Source organism: Cydia splendana, chromosome 23 (genome assembly GCF_910591565.1).
Source record: "Cydia splendana chromosome 23, ilCydSple1.2, whole genome shotgun sequence".
Taxonomy (NCBI): Eukaryota; Metazoa; Arthropoda; class Insecta; order Lepidoptera; family Tortricidae; genus Cydia; species Cydia splendana.
This window is the reverse complement of record NC_085982.1, coordinates 535,778-561,685: the sequence shown is the minus strand read 5'-3', so window position 1 is coordinate 561,685 and position 25,908 is coordinate 535,778. Positions and strand designations below refer to the sequence as shown.

The 25,908-nt window shown below is 34.9% G+C and overlaps 1 protein-coding gene and 1 long non-coding RNA gene across 10 annotated transcripts in view; one reads left to right on the top strand and one right to left on the bottom strand.

Annotated features, from left to right (window-relative positions):
* Positions 1–25,908, top strand: part of LOC134801964 (uncharacterized) — a 441,991-nt gene that overhangs the window by 235,291 nt on the left and 180,792 nt on the right. The window lies entirely within an intron of this gene.
* Positions 1–25,908, bottom strand: part of LOC134801938 (hemicentin-1) — a 669,034-nt gene that overhangs the window by 608,322 nt on the left and 34,804 nt on the right. For all 9 annotated transcript variants that reach the window (XM_063774564.1, XM_063774565.1, XM_063774560.1 and 6 more), the window contains exon 2: positions 10,080–10,184. In XM_063774564.1, the coding sequence (XP_063630634.1) occupies positions 10,080–10,137 (58 nt within the window). In that variant the 5' untranslated portion in view covers positions 10,138–10,184. The remainder of the gene's footprint in view (positions 1–10,079; positions 10,185–25,908) is intronic.

Below are 25,908 nucleotides of genomic sequence, written 5' to 3'. Positions count from 1 at the left end.
CAAAAAGTTGAAGAGAAAATAATGATGTCCATTTTACGACGAACTTTCATCTAAGTATAGAAAATAGCACGACACAGAAAATGTATGAAATTCTACTACTGCTTATTAGGTACTTACGACTAATAAAGTTATAAATAACAACTGGTACATATAGACTTATATCGACTGAGATATGAGCCTCTACCATCAGTTTTAACATTGATATAACGCTCACGTCTACGTAATTTACTTTCTGTACATCTCGCTTGCACTATTGCTCGCATATGCGAGTACGAGCGAGATGCATAGAAAGTAAATTACGTAGACGTGAGCGTATATGTCAATGTCAAAACTGATGGTAGACGTAATGAACCGTGATTACCTTTTGTTTTGTTTTGCACGAATGAGGGTAGACCGAGCGCGGTCTGCACAACTTTGACACCCACCCGCTATCATCAGTTCTATTCCCCGTGAACAAGATGGATGTAACTGCGTCGAAATATCGGGAGCTCGAAAACAATACAAACGGTAATCACGGTTCATATCCCGGTCGATAATAACCGTGAATCATTCAAAACTGTTACGGTACATACATATGGATATTAAATATTTATTAATCTTATTAGGACGACGCCTCAAACTGTGAAATCATATTCGAACATTATAAATATTATTTTAATTTATGATTGGGTACGGATAAAATAAGAAATTCAAATACTTTGTTTTTTTATCCATGATTCAAAAGTTAATAATTTTTATATAATTAACAAACCAGTTAAATAATAGGTATTAAATTCTATTTTAACTTTAAACGCCGAAAATAATGAATGTCATTCAATTCGAATAAATCATTGACCTAATTCCTGCCAAAATTAATGCAATAAATTTTCCTAGAAGTTAACAATGCCAGTTCAATATCAGTTTTATGGAACTAAAATAATTACGATCCAATTAACTCAAATAAATCAAACAATTTAATGTTAAATAGGGTAATCAAATAATTTGTAACATCAAAAAAAAACATCACTTTCTTATCGTTTCTAGATCTATTTTCGGCCCGCCTGATGGTAAAAAGGGGATCCCTTTGTTTGACATAAAGTTTTAAGTCATAATGTATTGTTTGTCATAATTATTATCATTAGTCATAATTCTGAAACCGTTAAATTTTCAGGATTTTCGTAATATTATCCTGTAGATAGAGTACGTTAGGTTTGTTTTATAGCAATCCTGAAAACTTACGCGTGCGTTTCTGAGAAAAACAAATTATGACTAAGGAAAATGCGGACAAACAGTACATAATGACTTAAAAACTTTTTGGGAAACAATAGAGACCCGGTAAAAGTCATCGTATCTCATGAACGCCTCTCGAAGAGTCGAGCGTTGTAGTACAAAGGCTCTGTAAGATTGACTCCGCCATTTTGAAAATTAGAAAAAACTGAATCGACAAATAAATCTATTTAAAATCATCAAACCTGCTCACAAAGAATCGGTTGAATATTGAGACCTGTAGAGTAGAACATCCGACTGTACGCAAGTATTTTATCCAAGCTGAAACAGAGACCTTCGCTAACGCTCGGTCAAAAAACTTGCACTCCTTTGTAACTGAATTCCGTATTTTCTAATATTTTTTTAAAAACTTGGCTACTGGATTCCTATTCCACCACGAGTATTTCGTCCATAGGCCGAGTACACACATGCTCTTTGACTGCCTTTGTGAGCTTCGGTTGTGCCATCGTCCACTCTATTAAGAGGATAGTGGGCGACCGTTTTTCCATACAAACATAGCCCATACAAATATAGCATATTTTCCTGCCTGGATATTTTGTTATCTTTCTTTATCTCGATGAGATAAAATTGCAATATTCCTTAAAAAAATTATGCTGATATTTCATATCTTAAAACAGAAATCCTATACTCATATACTGGCCAATTCGAACGTACCTATACACTACTGATCAGAATGATATTTGGATCATGTTATTTAGCTGTCGTGCATTTCACTCGTACTTGTCCGTACATGTATTGGCGCAGCGAGACGCAAGATAACTAAATCACATGATTCAAATATAATTCTGATGTCAGTGTACGTTCGAATTGGCCTGATAGTCCAGCCAATCTTATATTGATCTCTATCGTAACGATATAAGGTGCAAATTCCTTTGATAGTTAACACGAACACATTGTACCTATATTACGTGACAGGAAAACTGCTTACGTCACTAAGGTAATTAAAATAGCAGGCAGAAAGTGATGACGTCACTATGCGTGTGTTGGGAACGGTGAAGGTAAAGCTTTGGTTATGTGACCTACAGGTCAATTCGAACGTAGGTGCACTGATATCAGACTGACATCTAACTGATGTCATTCAGATATCGTGCATTTCGCTCGCACTTGTACGTACATATACCTATTGGCGCGGGCGAGACACACGATACCTGAATAGTATGATTCAAATATCATTCTGGTGTCAGTGTAGGTTCGAATTGGCCTGTTACTCCTGTTAGGCGTATGGCGCACGGAACATGAACATCATACAGACGGCCCGATTCGGACAATGCTTATAAGAAGTCACAGTGGTACCGATCTGTCAGTGTCAAAAGTGACGTGTTTTTGTTGAAGAAGTGTCTCATTTGACACTGACAGTATCGATCTCGTATCTGATCGGTATCGTACCGCTGTGATTTCGTATGAGCGTGGTTCGAATCGGGCCGTGAGTTGTAGCCATTTTCGGTGTTTGATAATTTCATCTCGTTTTATGTATTAATTCTACGTAATGTGTTCACACCAAGTAAGTCATTTACGTATCTTGGTTATTTTATATTATGTGTAAGTAAGTTAATATTCTTCATTGCGTCACAGAGAAAATAAATTCAAAAGCAAATAAAGGTAGCAACAGGCAGATAAATGAGTTTATCGATAGAAGAACTCCTTACCTGTTACCTATTTAATGTTGCCCTCTAAATCCGATGTCTGCTTGTGACTATGCTCCATGCTCCGAGACCCAAACAAACTAACGGCCTAATTCTAACAATGCTTGTAAGAAGTCACAGCGGTACGACACCGATCTGTCAGTGTCAAAAGTGACGCTTTTGGTTGACAAATCGGTATCGTATCGCTGTCACATCTTACAAGCAATGTTCGAATTGGGCCATAACAAACATCACTGGAGTTAAATTAAAGCTTTAAAAAGAGACAATGTAACTTCCATCCCTTTCAAATGAATACGTCGACGTTGCGAAATGACACTTTAAATCGGAACGCATGCTCAATCCGGAACAAAACGAGTAAGTAACAATGTGACGGTTCTGTAATTAAATTCTCTATTCTCTGAGTTGTGCGCTTTTGCCCTCTTGCCGCATTATGTGAGGCTGAGGACGGACTTTTTTTAATTTGCGGGTTACGCGTTTGTATGCTGAGTTTTTATCTGGATTTTCAAAGCGAAATGTAATTGGAAATCATTTTTAATCTTTTACTATTTTAAAGTCAACAATTTGTGTATTTTTAACATATTATTTGTAACGTAAATATTAACTATAAATATTTCATCTTGTTTCAGTTTAATAAAGAATTCATGCCTTAATTTTTTCCTCTAAAATATTGCGATGATTAAAATGAGATCATTTTATATCTCTGAGTAAATACAATCCAGGATTTACATAAATAAATATTTCAATCCATATTTGGGAATAATATTATACCTACATATGAACCTCCAAACTAAGCTAAACCTGTAGGTATAGATTTATAGAAGATAAATATAATTATACTTAAAACTTGGCAAAACTGAAGACGGTCATAATGTATTTCCTATATTCGTTTGTCGTAATGTTCTTATAGGGTGGTACTTTATGTTACTATATCTGTTATGGTCTTTATGTTATGTGTTGTTATACTTAAATAGATACATAACATCCATAATTCGGGAACAAAATAAATGTCATGATAAAGACAGAAACATATATTATTCCCTTACCAGGATTTGAACCCGGGACCTCCTGCTTCGTAGGCAAGGTCACTACCAACTAGGCAACAACACTACACACACACACACACACTGTAACAACGTTACAGATCTGATGTACCTAGTGTATAATTATTTTCCAGTCAGTCTCGGTACAAAAACTACAGAAATTTACTGAAGTAGCATGACAAATACCTATGAACATTCGCGGGAAAATACTATGGAAAACAATGATGCACTACATCAGTCTGTACTAGGTACAGACCTAGTGGAATGTTCTGAAGTGTTTTATACATATAAAACACTTCAGAACATTGAAACAATCAGTCCTACGAGGCTTGTAAAGATCGTTTCCAGCCGCGCACACAATCAGTCACTGTCGAACGACCCCTGATTTTATCAATAATTGCCCTAATGTATTACAGTCCGGATTATTGTGTCACGGGTGTTTACAGACTGATGCTTACATACACTTTAAATGATTACTTCCATTTTTCCCTTAATAAAACTTTTGCCTAATTTCAGACGTTACAGCCGTAAATAGGTCGAAATTTGGGATTTCCGGACCGCATCGCCTACGTTTAATAATACCTTATACGTGAACAAGTGTGATAAAATAGTATTTTATACAATCGTGATACAATAGACAGTTTTTCAGTCGAGTACCGTGTTTAGGCAACGAAGCTTGCTGAGTTGCCTAAGTAATGTACGAGATTGAAAAGCTTGATTATATCACTATTGTATACAATACTTTTTCTACGAGGCAACAAAAATAATACTTTAAACTAGTAGAATCATACAAACAAACCAAACCAAAAGTATACAGCAAAGATACGCGAGCAGCCGCGATACCTTCGTAATACTGATACGCGCCCCGGCGCCCCGGCCGCCGCGATGGTCAACGACACCTTCTCGTAACTCATGAGACTTACAGCCGTATTCGAACAATGAGATACGTCAAATACTAGATATTGAAACGATATGGATTGGATATGTCAGTGTCAAACAAATGTCAAAATTGACGTTTCTTCAAACAAAAACGTCACTTTTGACACTTGTTTGTGTTTCAATATCTAGTATTTGACGTATCTCATTGTTCGAATACGGCTGCTAGGTACTTGCTCCACGCTAAATTCAATTTTTAGACAGTTGTTTTCTCGATTTTGGCCACCGTAGCCTATGGAGACTAACAAGCTACACTAAGTGGTTTTCGTAGTCTATGGATGTTGCTATATTAAGGGTGTCACATGCGCGTTTCTGACTTATGAACCAATTGTTTATACTATACAAACTAAAATAAATAATTAATTTGAGCTATGGTTTTGTTTCGTCGAGCTGTAATTGGACAATTTCATTATAGGATAGGTCAACATTATACATTATGTTGACTAAATTGTATCTAAATGAATATTATAGTTGAGTTGGGAGCCCAAACATTAAAAATACCCAATTGCAGTTTGGTATAAAAAATCTAGAATTCATTCTAAACGTCATATTTTTTTTTCATATAAATCGTAGAGCGGTGGTAACCGAGTGGATATGACGTCCGACTTTCAATCCGGAGGTCGCGGGTTCAAATCCTGGCTCGTACCAATGAGTTTTTCGGAACTTATGTATGAAATATCATTTGATATTTACCACTAGCTTTTCGGTGAAGGAAAACATCGTGAGGAAACCTGCATACTGAAGAAATTCAAAGGTGTATGTGAAGTCCCCAATCCGCATTGGGCTAGCGTGGGGACTATAGCCCAAGCCCTCTCGCGCATGAGAGGAGGCCTGTGCCCAGCAGTGGGACGTATGTAGGCTGAAATGATGATGATGATAAGAAATCCTAATTCAAGAATTACAGTCGACGAGTAGAAAAAATAAATTTAACACTACATGTACCTATTGTAAGCCAACGATATTGATATAACAATAAAGATTAAAATATAAATAAAATGGGCTAGACTCTTTATTGAGTTCGTCAACAAAGTTGTTGATTCTGTAAACAGTAGCGCCATTATTTTTATAAAACGCAAACAGATACACTAATTGTATAATATTGGCTATTCAGACCTAAACCAATATTGGATGGAAAAATAAATCTTTTGTAAGAAAATTGCTGTGCAAGCGCCTAGAGTCTGCCGAAGCGAACTTTGCACCGATATGAACAGGGTGAGGGAGTGGCATTATAAACATCATAATGTCATAGTAATTTGACATGACCATACTCTGTCATTGCAAATCCCATTCAGAGTTAGCCCGGACAAACTCCTTGAACTACTTAGAAACATTTCAAAATAAATGGGACTTAAATCATCGCGTACACTCTTTAAATTGTTTATATTTAGAAACAAACCTAAGTATTTTGTGGGTGTCTTAGTTACTGTTTTTTTTTGTACTTATAATAAAATAATCGATGTGCTACGTGAAAGCCCAAGGACCCATAAACAACTAAGCTCCAACCACCAATCATTATAATGTATCAAACTTTTGCCAAACTAGCACCGCGCTCACAGTTAATAAAACGTAGTAAGTTAAGTATTAAAACATATTTATCTCAAGTCACTCACGTACGTAATTTCATTCGATTTGATGACGCGAGTATCCTATGGATGTAGGTAGTATTAGTATATTTCAGAGTCTCACGGCAGACTATTTACATTCAAATACATGCATCCGATACCTACGAAAAAAGTGTACCCACTACCCCGTGCTGTCTGTATATACACTCCGTCTGGTGCTTTGCCGTCGTGTCTGGAAATGACAGAACATGTCCCATACATATGGCAGTAGACTAACGTAACACGCGCGACAGCGACCATCGTTCTATAGCATAACTGGCATTCTCAAGGTCGCATTTTGTCGTGTCTCAATTCAAACTATGCTTTATATGCTACGGAACTGCTATGGAAACTACTCGTTTCACTGTGGCGAACATGCAGAGTTAGTATAATAAGCGCACTATATCATAGCGTTATTAAAACTTTAGGCAAATTCCGCGAGTTGTGGGTAGTTCGCGCGTGCTCTCAACAACGGATACAATAACAGAAGGTCTGCGTTCTATCGCTTTTTTAAAGACTTAAAAGAAAGATTACACTAGTCCCATCTTACCTTATCATAAACTTGCTTGATAAAAATGTTTAAGATGGCAGGGGCTGTTTTTAAACCTAACAGTATTCTGGTAAACTCATAATGCCCATTTGTGTTCAAACTATTTTTGCAGTCCAGCATCTACGTTCTTAGGACGTGTTCAATTTCAAATATTTTCCGCGTTTAGTCATACTCTATGAGGAAAATGTGGGATATAGAAAATATTTTTCCACCAACGTGATATAAAATATATTTTTTTAATCACAAAACCATTAACGAATATGAATAAAATTTGTATAGGTACCTATATTATCTAAAAGAAACAAAGTCAAAGAACTAGGTAGGAATTTTATTGAATGTTAGGTATTTATATTCCAATTTTTACGACTTTCTCACATCATTAAAATAAACAGGACAAAATGGCGTAATAATTGCACTTAAGTAATTTAAGTACAAGGATTAAAGTCAATTAAATATATTAAATAAAAAAATCTAGAAACATTGACAACATAATTATATTATTATTGTTTAATATTAACATTTCTTATCGTTTTTCGTAAAGAACTTGAAATCAACCTTTTTATCTTAGATGTTAATTTTATTCAACAGTGTGTATACATATCTTATCTCAAAATCAGTTCATTTGATAACCAATTTGTTCATTTGTTTTAAGCGTCTCCATCAAATGTCTTACCACGTAAACCCATCGCCCTCAAACTTCCAAAACTTAATTCCGTCCAGTCGGTAATTCCAGCAAGTCCTCGCGCCAGCACTATCCTAAATTGCACCTGCAAGTCAACTTGCAAGTCCTCCAACTATATCGATTGTAGTTGCAGAATCAACAAGCGTTCTAAATTAATTTCGAGCCCTGAATGACTTGATTGGATAACTTTAACATGTAAGCTTGGTTTATTAGTTTTGGTTTTAATTTGAATATAAAGCTAAGGTTAATGCTGTTAAAAGTTGAACGTTTTGGGTGAAATTACCTTTACGAGTGTTGTTTACAACAAGTCGTTGTTTTAAATGCTGCAATAAAAGGAACTTTCTAATTTTGGAACCTCATCTTTTGTTTTTATTTGTCTAGACATCGTTATTTTTTCAAGTCAATGAACAAAAATTAAAAATTGTTGTAGCAAAATTACTGTCATTATAAATATTACGACAGTTATGAAATAATAATTCATGCGAACTTGAGGGTCATTCTGTGGGTTACCACCACCCAAACAAAATTGTTTGTGTCTTTAAATTAATTGTAATTGTGCCGGAGGGATATTTTTAAGAGAGTTATTTTTGTTGAAGAATACGACTTTTCTTAATCTTTAGTCACGATGTGCTTTTGTTTTACATTATGCTCTATCCCATACTTTTATATCGTTTTTTTTTACCAGTTTGGTGCATTCTCATAATTTTTCAAGTGGAAATAGATGTTTTCATATAAATCATTCCTATTTGTCCCGTAAGTTAAGATAAGTTAAGATGTCTTTGACATCTGACTCTTTCAGTATGTCTAAAGTATTTTACTCTTCCATTCCAATATTTTTCAGCATATCTTCTACTGAACGTGGAAGCATCAGACAAGCTAGCCTTTGTTGCTACGAGGAGAATGACATGTCAGCTACATTTGACACATGTATTAATCAAGGCACATTCTCTTTTAAATGCGCAAATATGAAGTTATATTCGCCAACCATGCTGTTCGTTGTATCGGATGCGAACCCTATAAAATTTGTCAGCGGTATTGAATGCGATTTTAGCTAGTCTAATAAAGCATGGCTCAAATCTTCGGCTTTGCCAGAACCTACTTCATACATTTCATATTTGTTGTCACGTAAGGCGGGGACAAATGCGATTACACCATCAATCTCATTGTATCTGCTTCTGAATATCGATACTTAGAATAAATTATGTCAAGTGTATCTTAATAAACAACATGGACAAGCTTATAGTAGGTACCTAACCTATCTATAAGCTTGTCCGGAATATACATTTTAACGGCGAAACATTTAACATAGAAACCTCAAAGTGAGTGAAAGCTGCAAGAGAATTGACGGTGGCTAAATTATAGTTTGAAGGGTAGAATGTTATGAATAAGATGATAATAATGGTGACAAGAGATGTAATACGTCAAGGCTATTTCTAAGTTGTGTCCATCACCAACTTCTCTTGTCTTAGGCCTGCGGTAGAACATGTTTCTACCTAATATTTCACCATAAATCGTTAAGTCTAGAAGAAAAGGAAAGAGATGAGAGTTGACCTGCTGTAGCACACTCTACTGTGACCCAAGTGTTTAGAAAATTGAGAAAGCCGGATCTGCGTAAAATTGAATTTGTGCTCAATCCAAAGCTTATAATAAGAAGCTTTTGTAGAGCTTATTTCAACGGTGTATGATTCAAATTCGCACAGCTTTTCACATGTTATATACTTAATGATATAATGTGTGATTTCCAAACGTAGCTCGCATAATAAGAGGGTGGTGTATAGGAATGGAACGATGATTGCTACATTCAGATTTGATGGATTAATGTGGCTTCTATAAGTTACCCCTTTCAAATTTGTTGTAGTGAATTCATGATAATTTCAATTTAGTTAACGATTTCAATATGGATTTAATGTAAGAAGGAGTGTTTCAATTAACTTCGCAATGACAATATTACAGATTGTGAAAATGAGAGCTAAGTTCAAAATTATGATGATTATGGTTTGTTTTTTATTTATTTATTTGAATAGTCAAATAATTTACAGAAAGCAAAAGACTTAAGATTTTTTGAATCTCAACAGAGAGATGGACAAGTTATTTGTATAAGTATAGAACACTCAGCTGCAAAAAAAATGTTGTCAGGTGCACATATACCTGCACTAGCACATCGATACAATGACTCTTTAATTCTAGATCTGTAATCTAGTTTAGATTTATTGATTGTTGTTTTGTCGCCTAAAAAGTGTTTAGTTTTATATTTATAAAATACTTACATAATTATGTATTGTAGTCTGTAAGGTATTTGTAGTATGGATTATGTTGCCTGAATTAAATTTCTAAATAAATAAATAAAGAGCTAAGGCTTACCTTTTTCAGCCAAAGCGCCGACGCAGCCCAGCAAGAACACGAGCAACACGGCGGCCATCTTGTTTAACTTCACGCGCACATAGCACTGCACTAGCACATCGTCACCTGGAAGAGAAAAACACCGGGTGTATTCATTGGTAAATTCTTTCAAAATTATCGTTTAACTAAAATAATGTGGTTTTATGGGACAGACTTTAACATTATCAACAAAAGATGTGTTCGTCTGTAACTGAAGTACCTACATGAATACGTTAGTTGTTTATGGATTGGGACGAAAGTTGGCTATAAGAATTTTGAAATTAAACAAGATAAGATTTTATACATGGTCTAATAAAACATGGTCTTCTATTCCCAGAGTGACACGGGCCTACGTCACAATAACATTGCCACTTTATTTCAACATAACATGTTACATGGGTACATTATAGCTATGGTTAATAAGTTAAAATATTTCTTTATAATTTTATAATTTTCATTTATAATGTATTTTATCTTAAATTTTACAATAACACGTCATTTTTAGGGTTCCGTACCCAAAGGGTAAAACGAGACCCTATTACTAAGACTCCGCTGTCCGTCCGTCCGTCCGTCCGTCCGTCCGTCTGTCACCAGGCTGTATCTCGTGATCTGTGATAGCTAGACAGCTGAAATTTTCACAGGTGATGTATTTCCGTTGCCGCTATAACGACAAATACTAAAAACAGAATAAAATAAAGACTTTAAGTGGGGCTCTGGGACTTAAGTACTTGGATGGGTGACCGTTTTTATAGATAATGGTACGGAACCCTTCGTGTGCGAGTCGGACTCGCACTTGGCCAATTTTTTTAATTATTCGTTACCAATATCTTCCGATTCACGAAAGAAATTTCAGACGTTCGGGTAATTCTGTTTAGATTACTGGCAACACAGGATAGCGCTGTCACATTTGACAATTCGGATCTAGATAACTTCATGCCCTGACCGTCATCCTTGTCGAACGCGTGTTAATTGTTATTTCCTTCTCGCTCAGTGTCAGCAGTCGCAGTGTTTTCCAAACTTTTCACGTCGTAAGCTTGGTAATTAATGTGTAACTGTGAATTAGTTTTTTAAACGTTTGTCTTGTATAGATAAATAAAGTTTAATTTAATACATTAGATTTGTTTTATTTTACTATGTTTCTACATGAATAACTTAAAATTAATGCCGTTAAAATAATTTTCACCGTTGGTTAAAATTCTCCCACACTTTAAAGTTTGAGAACCTGTAAACAGCATGATGACGTAGGCCCGTGTCAGTTAGGTCATACGCGAATCTCGGAATAGAGTACCAGGCGGAGTATATTATTATACCATGGATTTTATATAACTTTTTGACAGATAGGTTTTTGAGGATAGGTAGGTAGTTAATCTTTATTTTGTTTGAACTAAATGCGACAAATATGTTGGCACCTGTTACTCCGTAGAAAACTCCCAAACTTTTTCATACAAGCAATTTTGAACAAACACTTTTATCAACTCGTCTGTAGGTAGTTATAGTTTAGCTCTTTATTATAGTTCTCTAAAGGTCTAAAGATCTGACAGGATTCAAGTAAATTCGGAAGCATTATAGTTATAAAAAGCTTGGAGGAATGACGCGCGCGCTAAATTTACCAAATCGATCTGTTTGCGCGTTTTGCGGATATAATTACATTCTGACGAACGCTGGCGCATCCAGACTGGGTTTTGCGAAAGATGAATGAAACGGGGTCATTTATTTTTTATAATATGTGTAGTTTTATGTTATTGATCTTGAGCTGAAAGTGGTGGGTTTTGTCAGCGATCGTAAAAGGGTTGTTTGTGTGTATTATAACCATATTTTCTTAAAAACAGTGGTGTTTTTTTTCTTCATTTGGTTCGCAGTTATCTCGGTAATTAATTAGGAGTATGCAGGGTAAAAAAAATTAAAGCGCTGATGTATATTTAAGTTATTTCATATAGTTCTTTTTTTTTAGCATTATAAATTAGGTAAACAATCTTGATGTGTCTTTTCATTGAAAAATACATTTAAAAAATAAGTTACGGCAAATATGTAACAATTACGAATCTAATACAATCATTTTATATTCTTCTGCTTTCATAAGTAATAGTTACTAATTTTAAAAAAGAGTTTTTCAATTAAAAGACATGTCAAGATCGCTTACCTTCTTTCAAGTTCTTTCTAATGCTAAAAAAACGAACTATAGTAGGAGCAAAAAAATATTAGACAATTTTTAACGAAAAGATTGAAGTAATAAAATGTTCGTATGTATATTGAAAATATTGAATATACCGAAGCCGATGGATGTTTAATGTTACTTTATTACGGAGTTATTTAATGTTGCGGGTATTTTTTATACATGCTGATATCTTAAAGAGATTGAGGTCGTACAGCAGCAGAAGTTGCTAAGCGGGCTAGGTGTTCAAAATGATCTTGAAGCGACTTTATTGTTAAGAGAATAAGAGCGTGTCAAGGTAGTTTTGAATACCTCGCCCGCTTAGCAACTTCTTCTGCTGACTGTACCTACCTAGATGACGTGGTTGCGTCAGCCGTTGCTGTCAAAATTCAGCAATTCGTCTGTTGTTGATTCGTTTGCGTTATGAATGAATGATATTTTCATACTCACAACTGAGTAGAAAACTATAAGCAATGTTCGTTCTATAGATGATCCAGTCACAACTTCATTTGCTGTTGATGATAGATCTATTAGATACCCGTGTAAATCATTTATATTCTAGGAACGAATAAAGAATGCGCGCAGCTATTCTTGGCTGTTGCTGCGCGTATTTCGGCCGCGGTTTGCAGACAAATATTACAACACGTCTGAATGTTACCTAGTTATTTGCCGGTAGCAAAATTAAACTGAGGACATGAGACTTTCTACGAATTATAATATCAGATGCAATTGGAAGCATGAATCCTTAGTTAAGTTTGAGTGTATTTAGTAGCTTTAATAGGACACTCAAATTAAACAGTTTTTTTATTATTTTCTGGTCTGTCAGTATGTAAAAGTGTCCACTTTAAATCACCTAGGCAAGTGACCATCGTCCAAATATGCAGAACTTAACTTAAAATGATGTTTGGAAGTGGTCACATTTATGCAATTTTCTTTCGCATCTGTTATGCTGTTGCTGATACATTGGATAGAAGTTTGTATAAACGACTGTTATTTTGGCTGCGCTCCGGCCTCTGCGGTAGTAAATCATAAAATTTTCGTCTTACTATTTTATCTGAAAATCTTAAAGCTTAAAACCAATACACTCGTCCCATTACCAAGCTCTTACAAGCCAAAGTCAAAGTAAAATTGTCAAAGCGTAAATTTTCTCTGGTCACTTCTATAAATCTCCACTCGATTCTCAACCTTATCCCTTGGATATAAGATGCAAAGCTTGTTTATCCAATGGGATAGCCACTCAAATTAGGCCATGTTTGCTGAAATATAGCGTAAGATGCAGCGGTGCGGATTGCACGCATGCATGCCTCTGTGTGTTGCATAAATACATGTTCCATGCAAATACACCTTGCATGCAGTAGTTGTTAATATTAACCGGGACATATTTCATGCTAAAAGGGGGAGGTTGGGGGACGGTAGTGTGCGTAAAGTACCATACCCAAATGTATCATAATAATAATGTATCATACTACATTAACTTCAAAAAATTTTTTTGAAAACGTCTTCCCTATATTGGTATTGGAATATTGGCTTCACGCAAATCACGTCAAGGTCGTATCTAAAAAAAAAAACTAGTATTTTATATACCTACACTTTTTAGGGTTCCGTACCCAAAGGGTAAAAACGGGATCCTATTGCTAAGACTTCACTGTCCGTCTGTCTGTCATGTCACTGTCAGGCTGTATCTCATGAACCGTGATAGAAATTTTCACAGATGATGTATTTCTGTTGCCGCTATAACAACAAATACTAAAAAGTACGGAACCCTCGTTGGGCGAGTCCGACTCGCAGTTATCCGGTTTTACTATTTCATATTATCAGCAAGTTGTTTTATCTTCAAATTCGAAAACAAATATCGAGAAAAACTTTATTGCAAACCGAATAGTAAATGCTTGGAACAAATTACCCTCTGAAGTTGTGAGCTCTACACGCGTGTCTCAATGTAAAAATAGTCTCGACAAACTATCTAAACAGTTAAATCGCGCTAAGTGAACAATGATTAAGAAGACGTACCAGCATCAGCTGCCTGTCTAAAACGAAATAATAATAATAGATCAAAACAAAAGCTCCAAATGATCTCCAGTCCAATTACGAATTAACTTGAGCTCATAATGCTCCTTAATGAGCACAAATCGGATCGCAGTCTTCGCCGAAGGACCCACGGTCAAGGGGCCTACCGCGAGCCATGTTCGAAGTGTTGCCTCCCTGTCATGCTCGCTTAAAAGTCTTTGCTTACGGTGGCGTCGTTGATCGGGTCGCCACTTTCCCGAATGAAGGTTGAGGGAGGCGATGGCTGAGATACGCGTCATACTCGTGAACGGGTGCTGTTTGTGGAGACTGGTCTGTTTAAGCTAACACAAGCTATTATACTTAGTAACTTTATTTTTATTAATTAATTACAGTGAGACGCCTCATTCTGCTCTCGTATGTTTCTTTTCTCTTAATGAATGTATTAATTATACAGGATATTGACTCTTGGAGACCCTATACATCTCTAAGGATAACTTGATAAACTATATAATCTTATAGTTCTGACACCTAGAGACATTTACACCTCTAAATATTATAGATTTTTTTTTTGTGTTTTGTATCTGTATTTTTTATGTAATTAGACATTAAGAGACCATATACATCTCTTAGTAATTGTAATACGTTAGATTGAATTGTTAGTTTTATTTTATAAAATTGTTGATGTTATTATTTTTGCTTGTAATTATGTAAATTCAATGATGACGTGTAAAAGTGCCCTTGTGGCCTATTTGCTTAATAAATGTTGATGTTTGAAATGTTGATGTTTGATGATGTTTGTCACACTTACGTACGAATTTACAAGTGAGACAGAGAGGCAACACGTCGAGCGTGGTTCGCGGTAGGCCCTCAGATGTCCTTCGAATATTGGGAAACGAGAGTGAGCCATGATTTCCTATTTCAGAGACTTCCTTGTCAGATTGAATTAAAGAAATAATTGAATTAACAATATTAAACGACCTAATTAAATGAACTGTTTCATTTATTTGAAATAAACGAATACATATTTATATTTAACTAAATAATAAATAACTAAACTAAACTTAACAAATTCAATTTATTTTATTTTGATATACAAAAAAGAATATTTATGTCAATCGTAAGAAACATGTCTGTGAAATGCATTTAACATGTTTCATTTTAAAATGTCGTGTTCCTTTTAAAAGCTTTTCAAAATTGTCTTAAAACAGTTAATTTCATCATCTCATTATAATACCTATATATTCTTGCAGTTAAATAAATTGTGTTATAATTATATATTGTTTTAAAGCCATTTTAAGTACTTACCATATTTTTTTGTCAATTTTTGACATCTTACTTTTTACACAATTTGTTAAAAGAATCCTACGTTTCTATTCCTAGAAAAGAACTACGCATTTACTTTATTTTGTGAAATAGAAAGACATACTTTTATGATTTCGATAAGAATTCACAGCCAATCCTAGTACATAAGACAAATAATATGTAAGTGAAGTTGCGTATAATAAAACATTTTGGCTTCGACATTGACTCAAGGCTGTGATATGGTTTGCTACATTTTTATTAGATATCTGCCAAGGTAAATATAATAAAGATATTTGCTCAGAAACAAGCCCCAAAATGGGATATTTTCCTTGATTAACTTATTCAAAGTAAATGTCTATTTGGACATTTCTTTTACCTAATATGCTCAATAGAGAATATGTCTAATGAAATCACGAGAAGTAGAATATGTGGCTCTTTTATGAGTCCTTGATGAGTTAGGTAACATCTCAACCAAGTTTTTCGATCAAATACTTTGGTAATTGCTACATATTCGTAATTTATTTTCATACTTACTAACGACCCGATTCGAACTTTGGGATACGTCAAATATTAGGGCTAGATACGATATAGTCAGTGTCTAATGTGACTTTTTTTCAAACAAAAACGTCACTTTTGAAACTGACATACCTACCTATCTAATCTATATCGTAAAGTTCGAATCGGACTGTAAATGGTTACTAAAATATTTATGTAACGATAAATTTCTACCATAGATTAACGTTATTACCTTAAAGGAATTTTGAAAGGGTGTTGGTTTGGGAGTTTGTATTACAGTGTAATATTTAAAAATATCACCGTTTTTGAAGTTACATAATTACCTACATATTACCAAGATAATTATTATTTCACTCAAAGTTATTATCAAATCGATAATTATGAAACTATAATTAACGCTACCTATAGTAAAGTTATTATCGATAATTATCCTTTCAAACTCTATACCGACTTACGATACATGTTAATTAATTTAAGTCTAACAAAGTCTCAAAGTGATTTAATTAATCAAGGCAATTAATCCTAGTTCCAACTTGTTTGATAATTTGTATATCTGTCAAACACACAAAAGAGTTGATTACAATTTACTTGTAACTGTTACTAAACAAAGTCAGTTACAATAAGGTTTTAACATCAAGAGATATGCAGAGATCTCTGCTTTGTGCCCTGGGGTTCGATTCGACTTTGCTTTATGATAGTTTGTGACATACGGCTTGATTAGAACTTTAAGATACGTCAAAAATTTGCTGAAGATACGATATGGATTGGAAGAAGAACGTATGTGGGGCATCCGGGGGAAAAACGTCCGTCTGGGCGTCCCAGATACCGCTGGAGTGACGAGGCCCAAAAAGACCTGTCCACCCTCGGAATACCCAACTAGCGTGAAGTGGCGCAGAATAGGACAGAGTGGCGCTCTCTTGTGTCAGAGGCCAAGATCCTCTTTGGGTCACTGAGCCAGTGATGTATGTATGTACGATATGGATTGGATATGTCAGTGTCAAAAGGGACGTGTTTGTTTGAAGAATTGTCACTTTTGTCACTGACGAATCCGATCCTTGCCGTATCTTTAGCAATTTTTGACGTATCTTAAAGTTCTAATCAGGCCGAATGTAATCTAACAACTTCCTGGTACTGGTTGCATAAAAAATAGGTAATTACAGTCGACATCAAATATATGTTTACATTGTTTGGCATTAGAAGGGATTAAGGTGCATAAGGTAATTATAGCTTTAGTATCGGCTGTTCTTTTACATTTAAATACATAAATGAATACTACACTATCTTACACAAAGCGATCTAGTCCCATAGTAAGCTCAAATGAAGCTTTATAATAAATTATTTTGATGGTGATGGTGACTCACTTTTGTATCGCTGTAATATAGCTTCAGACTTTTAAATATTACCCATAAATGTGATCCGTAAAAAAGAATGGGAATTTGAATAAAATCTTAATTATGATTAATTCTATCTCATCTCGTTTTTACGGGCTATCATCTGGGGCTCGTAAACTGTGACCTTTTCTTCTGACCTTATACCCTTAGCCTCTACGATATAATTATCGTGGCAAAAAAATTAGAACTATTAAATTCATGGTTATAAATGTAAGGCATTGTTTTTTGTGTGATACTATATAGCAGGTTTTGAAATAAAAGAAAATTTTAAAGTTTTAACTTGAACGATTTATATTTCATTTCAAAAGTATTATATTTTAGTTAATAATGTAGGTTATAATAACATCAAATTGTTTGTTGTGCTAAAACGATATAACAGATTACAAAAGTCAAAGCTAAATAGAAATACTCTCTGCCTTAACGAGCTCGTTCGATCCCAATAGTAGAAAAAGTGTCCCAAAATTTCCATAAATTTTTCATTTACCATCCCACACAGGCTATGAAAAATGGTAACGCAGTGGAAATAGAAAATTTGGGACACTACTTTCTTCTATTAGAATCGAAAGAGCTCGTTATTTTGAGAAGAAATAACATCAACAAATCTCTAAGGTAATCTGAAAAAGTGTAGTTTACAACTTTAAATAAAATGGCCCGTGAGAATAGTTCCTTTTCGTGACATTTCTGATGGTTACTGCACTTCTTAAATAAAAATAAATGTCCCCACTTATATTAAATTAAACGATGCATTTTGCAGGATCCCAGGAAAATAAATTCGTTTTAAGACTCAGAGCGAGAAATGCTCATTTTCCTGCACTTGTGTTTTATTATCACATTCCCGTTTTATTCACTATATTGTTATATCCTGGTAACTTCATTACCCTCAAGGAAGGGGTGTTATTTCATCCCCCATGAGATCAGAGACAAATAGAAGGGTTTGTGGTGAGAGAATGTTTATTTTGCTACGCGTATTATGTTGAGGCATGTAATAAAACTGTAATAATATTTCTAGGTATAGAGTTAATACAATAATCTACAGGGCAATTCGAACATATGTTTACGTCAAAATGATATTTTAATGAAGTTATTTAGTTGCCGTGAGTGTCACCCGCGCCTATAAATGTAGGTATAGATTTTTTTTTTAAGCTGGCCGTTTAGGACTATGAGATTTCAGAGCGAAATGCATTATAACTAGAATGACATCAGTTAGATGTCATTCTTAAACCAGTGTTTGTTCGAATTGGCCTGCAAGTAAGGCCATGTGAGGTAAGCAAACATAGTTATTTTGCTTGGGGCAAGAGAAACAGTATGAGGATTCCCTACAAGTGTTTCTCTTATCCTATATAACCCTATAGGTTTAAACGACAGGTTTATTTTAGAATGAACATAAAAGGTCCCTCAAAATGTTGAAAGGCATATCTACTAGGTACACAAACAGATCACCTCAAATCTAGATAATTGAATTTCCTGACTCTTTTCCAGTGTAAAGGTTTAGGGTTCTCGTGCTTTCCTGGAATCGATTAGGGCTTTTTAGAGTCCCTCACGAAAATAGAAAAAGACCTTGAGGTTGATTCTAATTTAATAACTTGTTATGGTTTTGATTTTGCGGGTTTTTAAATTTTCTTCAATCACTCAGAAAATATACTTCTGTTTTAGATTTTGCTCGTCAGATCCCTCGGGTATATCACTAGCTATTTTATAATAAAATTATACTGCTATAGTATTCAGGGTAACCATATAAAACTGAAAATAAATTATAATTAGACCCGTTTTAGTGAATTTATCCGGTTGGGCCAAATTTAACCTTTTAAGGATTTGGTCGGTGCAAATATGGTCTAGTTTTCGTGTCAATTTTCATGTTTTTTTTTTTATTGAAACATGTAAAAAGTCAATTTAATATATAAAGTACAATTTTGAGTTATATCTCTCTACGGAACCTTTCTCGCTAGGACTAACCATTTCCAACATTTTTATATTTAGGATTTAGGACACGCACCGACGCGTTTAGCCAAATGAAAAGGCCCAATAGATTAGGCATTGAAGAGCATTCGAGGTTGTAATTTTTGTTAGTACTTTTTTTAACGCCATTTAGTAGAATTTCAATAAGGCAAAATATTTATGTTGCAAGTAAAGTTGAAAATATAATTTCCACCTCTTTCTAGAATATCTTTAAAGTGAATATTTTGATGTTAGGAGTAAAATTCAGATTCAAGTCGTTTAATTATTACCTATTGCATTTTAAAGAAATGAAATCACTATTAAATTGTACAACGGGACTTAATCGCGCATTTAAATTGAAAATGAAAATGAAAAATGATTTATTTAGGTATCAAAAATGCAGCTTATTACATCTCTCTTCTTCCTCGCGTTATCCCGGCATTTTGCCACGGCTCATGGGAGCCTGGGGTGCGCTTGGCAACTAATCCCAGGAATTGGCGTGGGCACTAGTTTTACCTAAAGAGACTGCCATCTGACCTTCCAACCCAGAGGGTAAACTAGGCCTTATTGGGATTAGTCCGGTTTCCTCACGATGTTTTCCTTCACCGAAAAGCGACTGGTAAATATCAAAGGATAGTTCGTACATAAGTTCCGAAAAACTCATTGGTACGAGCCGGGGTTTGTACCCGCGACCTCCGGATTGCAAGTCGCACGCTCTTACCGCTAGGCCACCAGCGCTTTTTTGAAACATGTAAAAAGTCAATATAGTATAAAGTACAATTTTGAGTTAGATTCCTCTTAACTTTTTCGACGATAGCTACGGAACCTTTGTCGCTAAGATTAACCCTTTCCAACTTTTTTATATTTAGGATTTAGGACACGCACCGACGCGTTTAGCCAAATGAAAAGGCCCAATAGGCATTGAAGAGCACTCGAGGTTGTAATTTTTGTTAGTACTTTTTTTAACGCCATTTAGTAGAATTTCAATAAGGCAAAATATTTATGTTGCAAGTAAAGTTGAAAATATAATTTCCACCTATTTCTAGAATATCTTTTAAAGTGAATTTTTGATGTTAGGAGTAAAATTCGGATTCAAGTCGTTTAATTATTACCTATTGCATTTTAAAGAAATGAAATCACTATTAAATTGTACAACAAGACTTAATCGCGTATTTAAGTTTTTAAGATTTACCTCTGACGTTTCGAGGACGGCGTTGTCCTCGTGGACTCGGCAATTTAAAAATGTTTAAAAATCGTGAAAGTTTAAATAAATGAAATCACGTTTCAATACATAGTAAAATACCTACTAACTTAACAACTAGCAAAGAGCTACAAATATCGTTCATACACACACACCGGTAATAATAAGTACGGTCATATTTGTATTTATTTTGTTTTTATCAAAGTAGGTACACGAGTTTTTAAATATACTTTTCGTGGAACTTGATATTAAATTGTAAATAAATACGTTATACTATAATATTATATACGTTATTCCGTCTTTACAAAAATCACTCGGGTTTTTTTATGGCAACATTTTCAGTTTACCGACTCACGCTTGACCGGAAAAGACAATACGAATGCACCTGTCATCACTCGGCGTTGTTCGCTCTTTTAATACTGTGGTCTAAAAAACTGTAAGCTTATTGGGTCTGGTCACATAAAAATATGTACCGGTAAAGTTGATTTACTTTGACTCGTGGGGTAAGTAACTAACATTGATCTTAGATTTCGAAAGTAGGGGAAAATGCGATAAAATCGTTAATGCGTTAAAAGAAAGGTTAAAAAAAAACCTTTATTTTATTAAAATCTACGAACTTTGCTAGTCTATGTTTAATTTACTTAATTAACTACATATTTAATGAGTTAGATCATTGTTTACATTATCACACGTGGAAAAAACAATCAACTTCTAAATCTCCATTTTGACCGGTTTACCCCATGCCTTGTCCAAAACCGGGTATACCAAATCCAGCATTTTTTTTCCATGTATTGTACAAAAAAAGACACTTGTACAAAACCGGGACGACCCGGATTTATCCCGCCCGGTTTTGAACGTACGTACCTACAAGAAAAAAAAAATCTGCTGACCTAAAATCGTAACACAATCAATAACAATCAAAGTAATGTTTGCTGATCCTTAATACATACATAATCGAAATAAAAACACAAATTGTAATCACCATCACCGTACCATTCCGTTTCCATTGTAATCAAGTGTAAAAGCTATCAGCTTGTGCCTTGCGCCACAAAGGCGGTTAATATCTCGATATCCTTTTGTCGCACTGTCACTGCCACCATGTTTTCATTCCCTGTTTGACTTTGGCCTTTTTTTTTTCAAAGATGTCGCCTTCTAGATAGAGTACAGGTAAGAATAGATGCAGCAATGACGCACCCGGGCAATTTCATTTAGATTTGCCCTTACCACATTTTTTCCTATTAAGATCTAAAGATAATCCGCGAAATAATAACATGCTAGCCAATCACTCAAAATATGGTCGACCAGTCAGGAAAGCACTAAGCAGACCCTCAACATTTCCGGCGTCTCCTGATGACGTTTCGTAGAGAGGCGAAACGTGTCTTGTTTTATAATATTGGTGGCGGTTTGTATTTAGTTTCGCGGTGGGATGGTGAGAACATTAATTGCATGAAAAAAATTACGTAAGTACCTACCTAAGTATAAAGAGTCACCACTGATTGACAAGCACGTTATTATTCGGCGGATTAGCCAAGTAATATTTATGTTTACCTAAGATCGAAATGGCTTATGATTCAGAATAGAAAATTAAATTACATTATTACATAAATTAAGTAGTGCGTGTGGCTTGATACGCTTAAAAGTTTAAGATATAAAAGAGTTCATAAAAAAGCGAGCGTCAAACATGTTTGTTAACTTTTTCAAAATTTCCCATATGTTTGTAGTGACTGCACGCTTTCGTACGTGGTTGTAATGCGGAATCTACTTGAGGTAGTCTACACTTTTTTTGACGACCTGCAAATTGGAAATCCTCGGTCGTCTGCAGTTTGAATTGCAATTTGTTCCAAGATCTGTAATATACTCAAAAACAATTAAAAACGAGTCATCACGTATGGAAAATGTAAACGAAGCTTCCCATTTTAATTGGTTTCGAGTGTACGTCGATTAGTATGAGCGTCGATTAATTGACCTGTCCTTTGCGAAAATGGAATTGCGTGGTTGATATATCATTTGCGTAAGTGGTCTGTTTGTAATTAATTTTCTTTTTGACATTGTTAATTTATTTCAGTTGATGGTATTTATTGTTTAAAAGATAACTTACGCCAGACCGGGCCGGGCCTGGGTCGCGGCGTCCGACATGTCATTTTCTATGACGGCTGATCGGTGATCACGTGGTGTTTTCTCCGAAACTCCGGCCCGGCCTCGGCCCGGTGTAGCGTGAGTCCTTCCTTTATATCCTTTATATTTCCTTGCAAAGGTGAAATAATGGAGAAAATTAATTATACCTACAAATGAGAGTACCTACTTAATGTAAAATTCTGTAGCCGTAACTTTGACAGCAGCTGAAGACAATGACAGTAGCCATCTATGAATTTAAGAAGTAAATGTAAGTAGCAGCCCGTTAATTCAATTAAATCCTCTGCAGAACTGAACCCGGACGGAAAGTAGGAAAAGTAAAATCGTTTGCCAACTTACTTAATTACTTAATCGAGAAGTTTCATTCTGTTGTGAGACGCCCGTACGGCTACCACCAGTTTGACCCTGGCATATTATTTTACACTAACCTAACCTAACCGATGATATATAATATAAAAAATACATAAAAAACATCCAAAACTCCAGAACAAATAATGATAAACACACAATCACCCATACCAGGAATTGAACCCGGGACCTCCAGCTTTGTAGGCTAGCGCTAGGGAACTAGGCTAGGAGGGCGTTAAACAACATATAATAGTACATTATTGTCGAGGCTCGGAAGTAGCTACTTGCAGGCTGAGGATTCGTTTTAAACGGACGACCTTGGGAGTCCGTTTAATTGAATCCGAAGCCAGCAAGTAGCCTTCCAGCCGAGTCATATATAGTGCTTTTCTCAAAAATGGTGCAAGAAATATAAATATCATAGAAATATTTTACAAAAGCAACTTTCTTACGTATATATTTTCACAGAAAAAAGTAGAAACAATTGAAAAAATTAGCTTTGCCGCCTTTTTATTTTTTTAATAAAAAAATAGAAGTGTATTTTTCTGCCGAAAATACGCCAACCTATTTGAGACAGCTAAATAGTCGCGGTACTAATCATCTGTTTGGCTGTTTAATGGGCCTGTGCCTTCATTTGATATGGCCATTTCAACTTTTAAAAAGTTTGGAACTCGACAAATAATGGAATTTGTATGCAACATTGCAGTCCCAAAATCGAGATTGCAATGTTTTTAACTTTTTAATTTTTGACTGACCATAAACTACGCGCTTCGCAACCTATTTTTTAAACGGCAAAGTCGACTTTGCCGTCCATTTTTGAGAAAAAGTATTTAAGTACTAAGGGTCGGTTGCACCAAACTGTTCGTATGGTTAAAGAGTTCGCTAAATTTTTATGTATGGAAAGTTTCATAGTAAAGTGCCGGGGCGCGCCGGCTGACGTGGATCAGTCTGTCAAATGTGGTTGGTGCAACTGGCCCTTAGTATTTCAAATTTTCACGATGATATACACATCTCAGTAAAAAGGTACAACAGCTACAATAGGGTTGCCAACTTGCCAGCATAAAACATTTGTATGTCCATTGTATCATACAAATGTAGAATGTTAATTAGAGTAAAGCATTCGCGAAGTTGTACTGTAAGTACGAACCAATGTTGTTTGTCAACTCCTTAATTACTTAATCGGGAAGTTTCTCTTTTCCAATTATTATATTTGCGATCATTAATCTTGTTTTAATTCGAGTTTTAGCGGATTCATTAAAGGAGACACCTCAATTCAGAAACGGCTTAAATCATTTAAAATTTCTAATGAATTTCCGCCATTTTGCTTGTTTGCGTTTTAACTTAATCCTCCTTTGTGTCTGAGTATTGTCGTTTAATTGTTTTATTCTATCGTTTAATTATAATTTTATCTTGAAATTCGTAATTCATGGCTATTTATTTGATAGATTACGGGACGTTTTGCGGTTATCATTAGTTTTCATGTAATTTTTTTGTGCGATAATATCATCTGTTCATTAATATGGATATCCGTTTTTCTACATTATTACAAACTTGATTAAAGTTCTATGATAAAGATTTAGTTATTGGAATCTTCCAAGTTTAAATGAACTACAGCTATTTAATTACTGCAAAAAAATGTCTCATCTAAGATCCGAATTTCACCGACAAGAAACACGTACCTATGTATACCTACACGTATACAGCCCGTCTATACATTCTACACTAATACCTGAAGGCAGCAAACCCCTATAGGCTGTGCCACTTGACCTAAATCTATATCTTGTATCATGATCTCGATGACCGGAACCTGTCATTGTGTGGTTATGGCGGTAATCAGCTTCGATTAGGTGGACAGTTTGATTGGAATCTAAGGTACATTAGCTGAATTGGAAATATGTAACGTTAGAAAGGGAAATATGGCTATAGTATGGATGGAATTTTTCAGCAATTCCCTGAACTTAAAACTCCGACAAAATCTATTATCATTCCTACAAAAGTGTCCGTGAGTCCACACAATGTGCACTATGTTGCTAAAAAATAATTGTTTACTTAGAGGAGATTAGTCCAAAACCGTGACATCGGGTAAAACCGTAAATTGATCGCTAGCCAGCTGTGAATCGTGCATGCAATTGAGGTGTATCGTACCATAGGTTTTGACTTGGTACGGCAAGGCGTAGGTTTTGCATTATGATCAGAATAGGCGGAAAAGATTAGAAAAGTTCATACACAGCGAAGGTCGACATTTCTGATTTTCCATAAATGAAATCCGCATTCATCTTCTTCTCATAAAAATAAATAGTTCAGTTTTATCTGTTATAGTTTGTCAAATCAAATTGTGAAATCGGAAATCTGCCACTGGACACCCTGTATTACCCGAGTAAAACAAGACAAAGACACTACAACAGAATTCTCTCCCAAAAAAAGATATTCTCTTCCCAAATCTTCAAAGAAACAATAATAAAAGGATCATCCTTCGTAACCCCCTCACCCTAATCAAGATCCTTCCCGAAGATTTCGCGTCGGAAGCAATTCTTTGATCTCAATAATTGACATTTTTGAGTTCCGTCAGGATTCCGGTGATTAATCCTCCAATTAATAATTGTTTCAGAAATCGCAAAAGAACGATTACGATTTTAAGAATTTAATTCTGCGATTTTGAAGTCAAGGACATTGTTAATTGCTCAAGATGTTTAATTCATTCTTTAAAATATCGTTTATCAAATAATTTTATAAAATTAACTCAAGGGCTATTATAGCCCAAATAATTTTATAAATTTAACTCAAGGGCTATTATAGCCCAAATTATTTATTTAATTATTCTCTTTATTC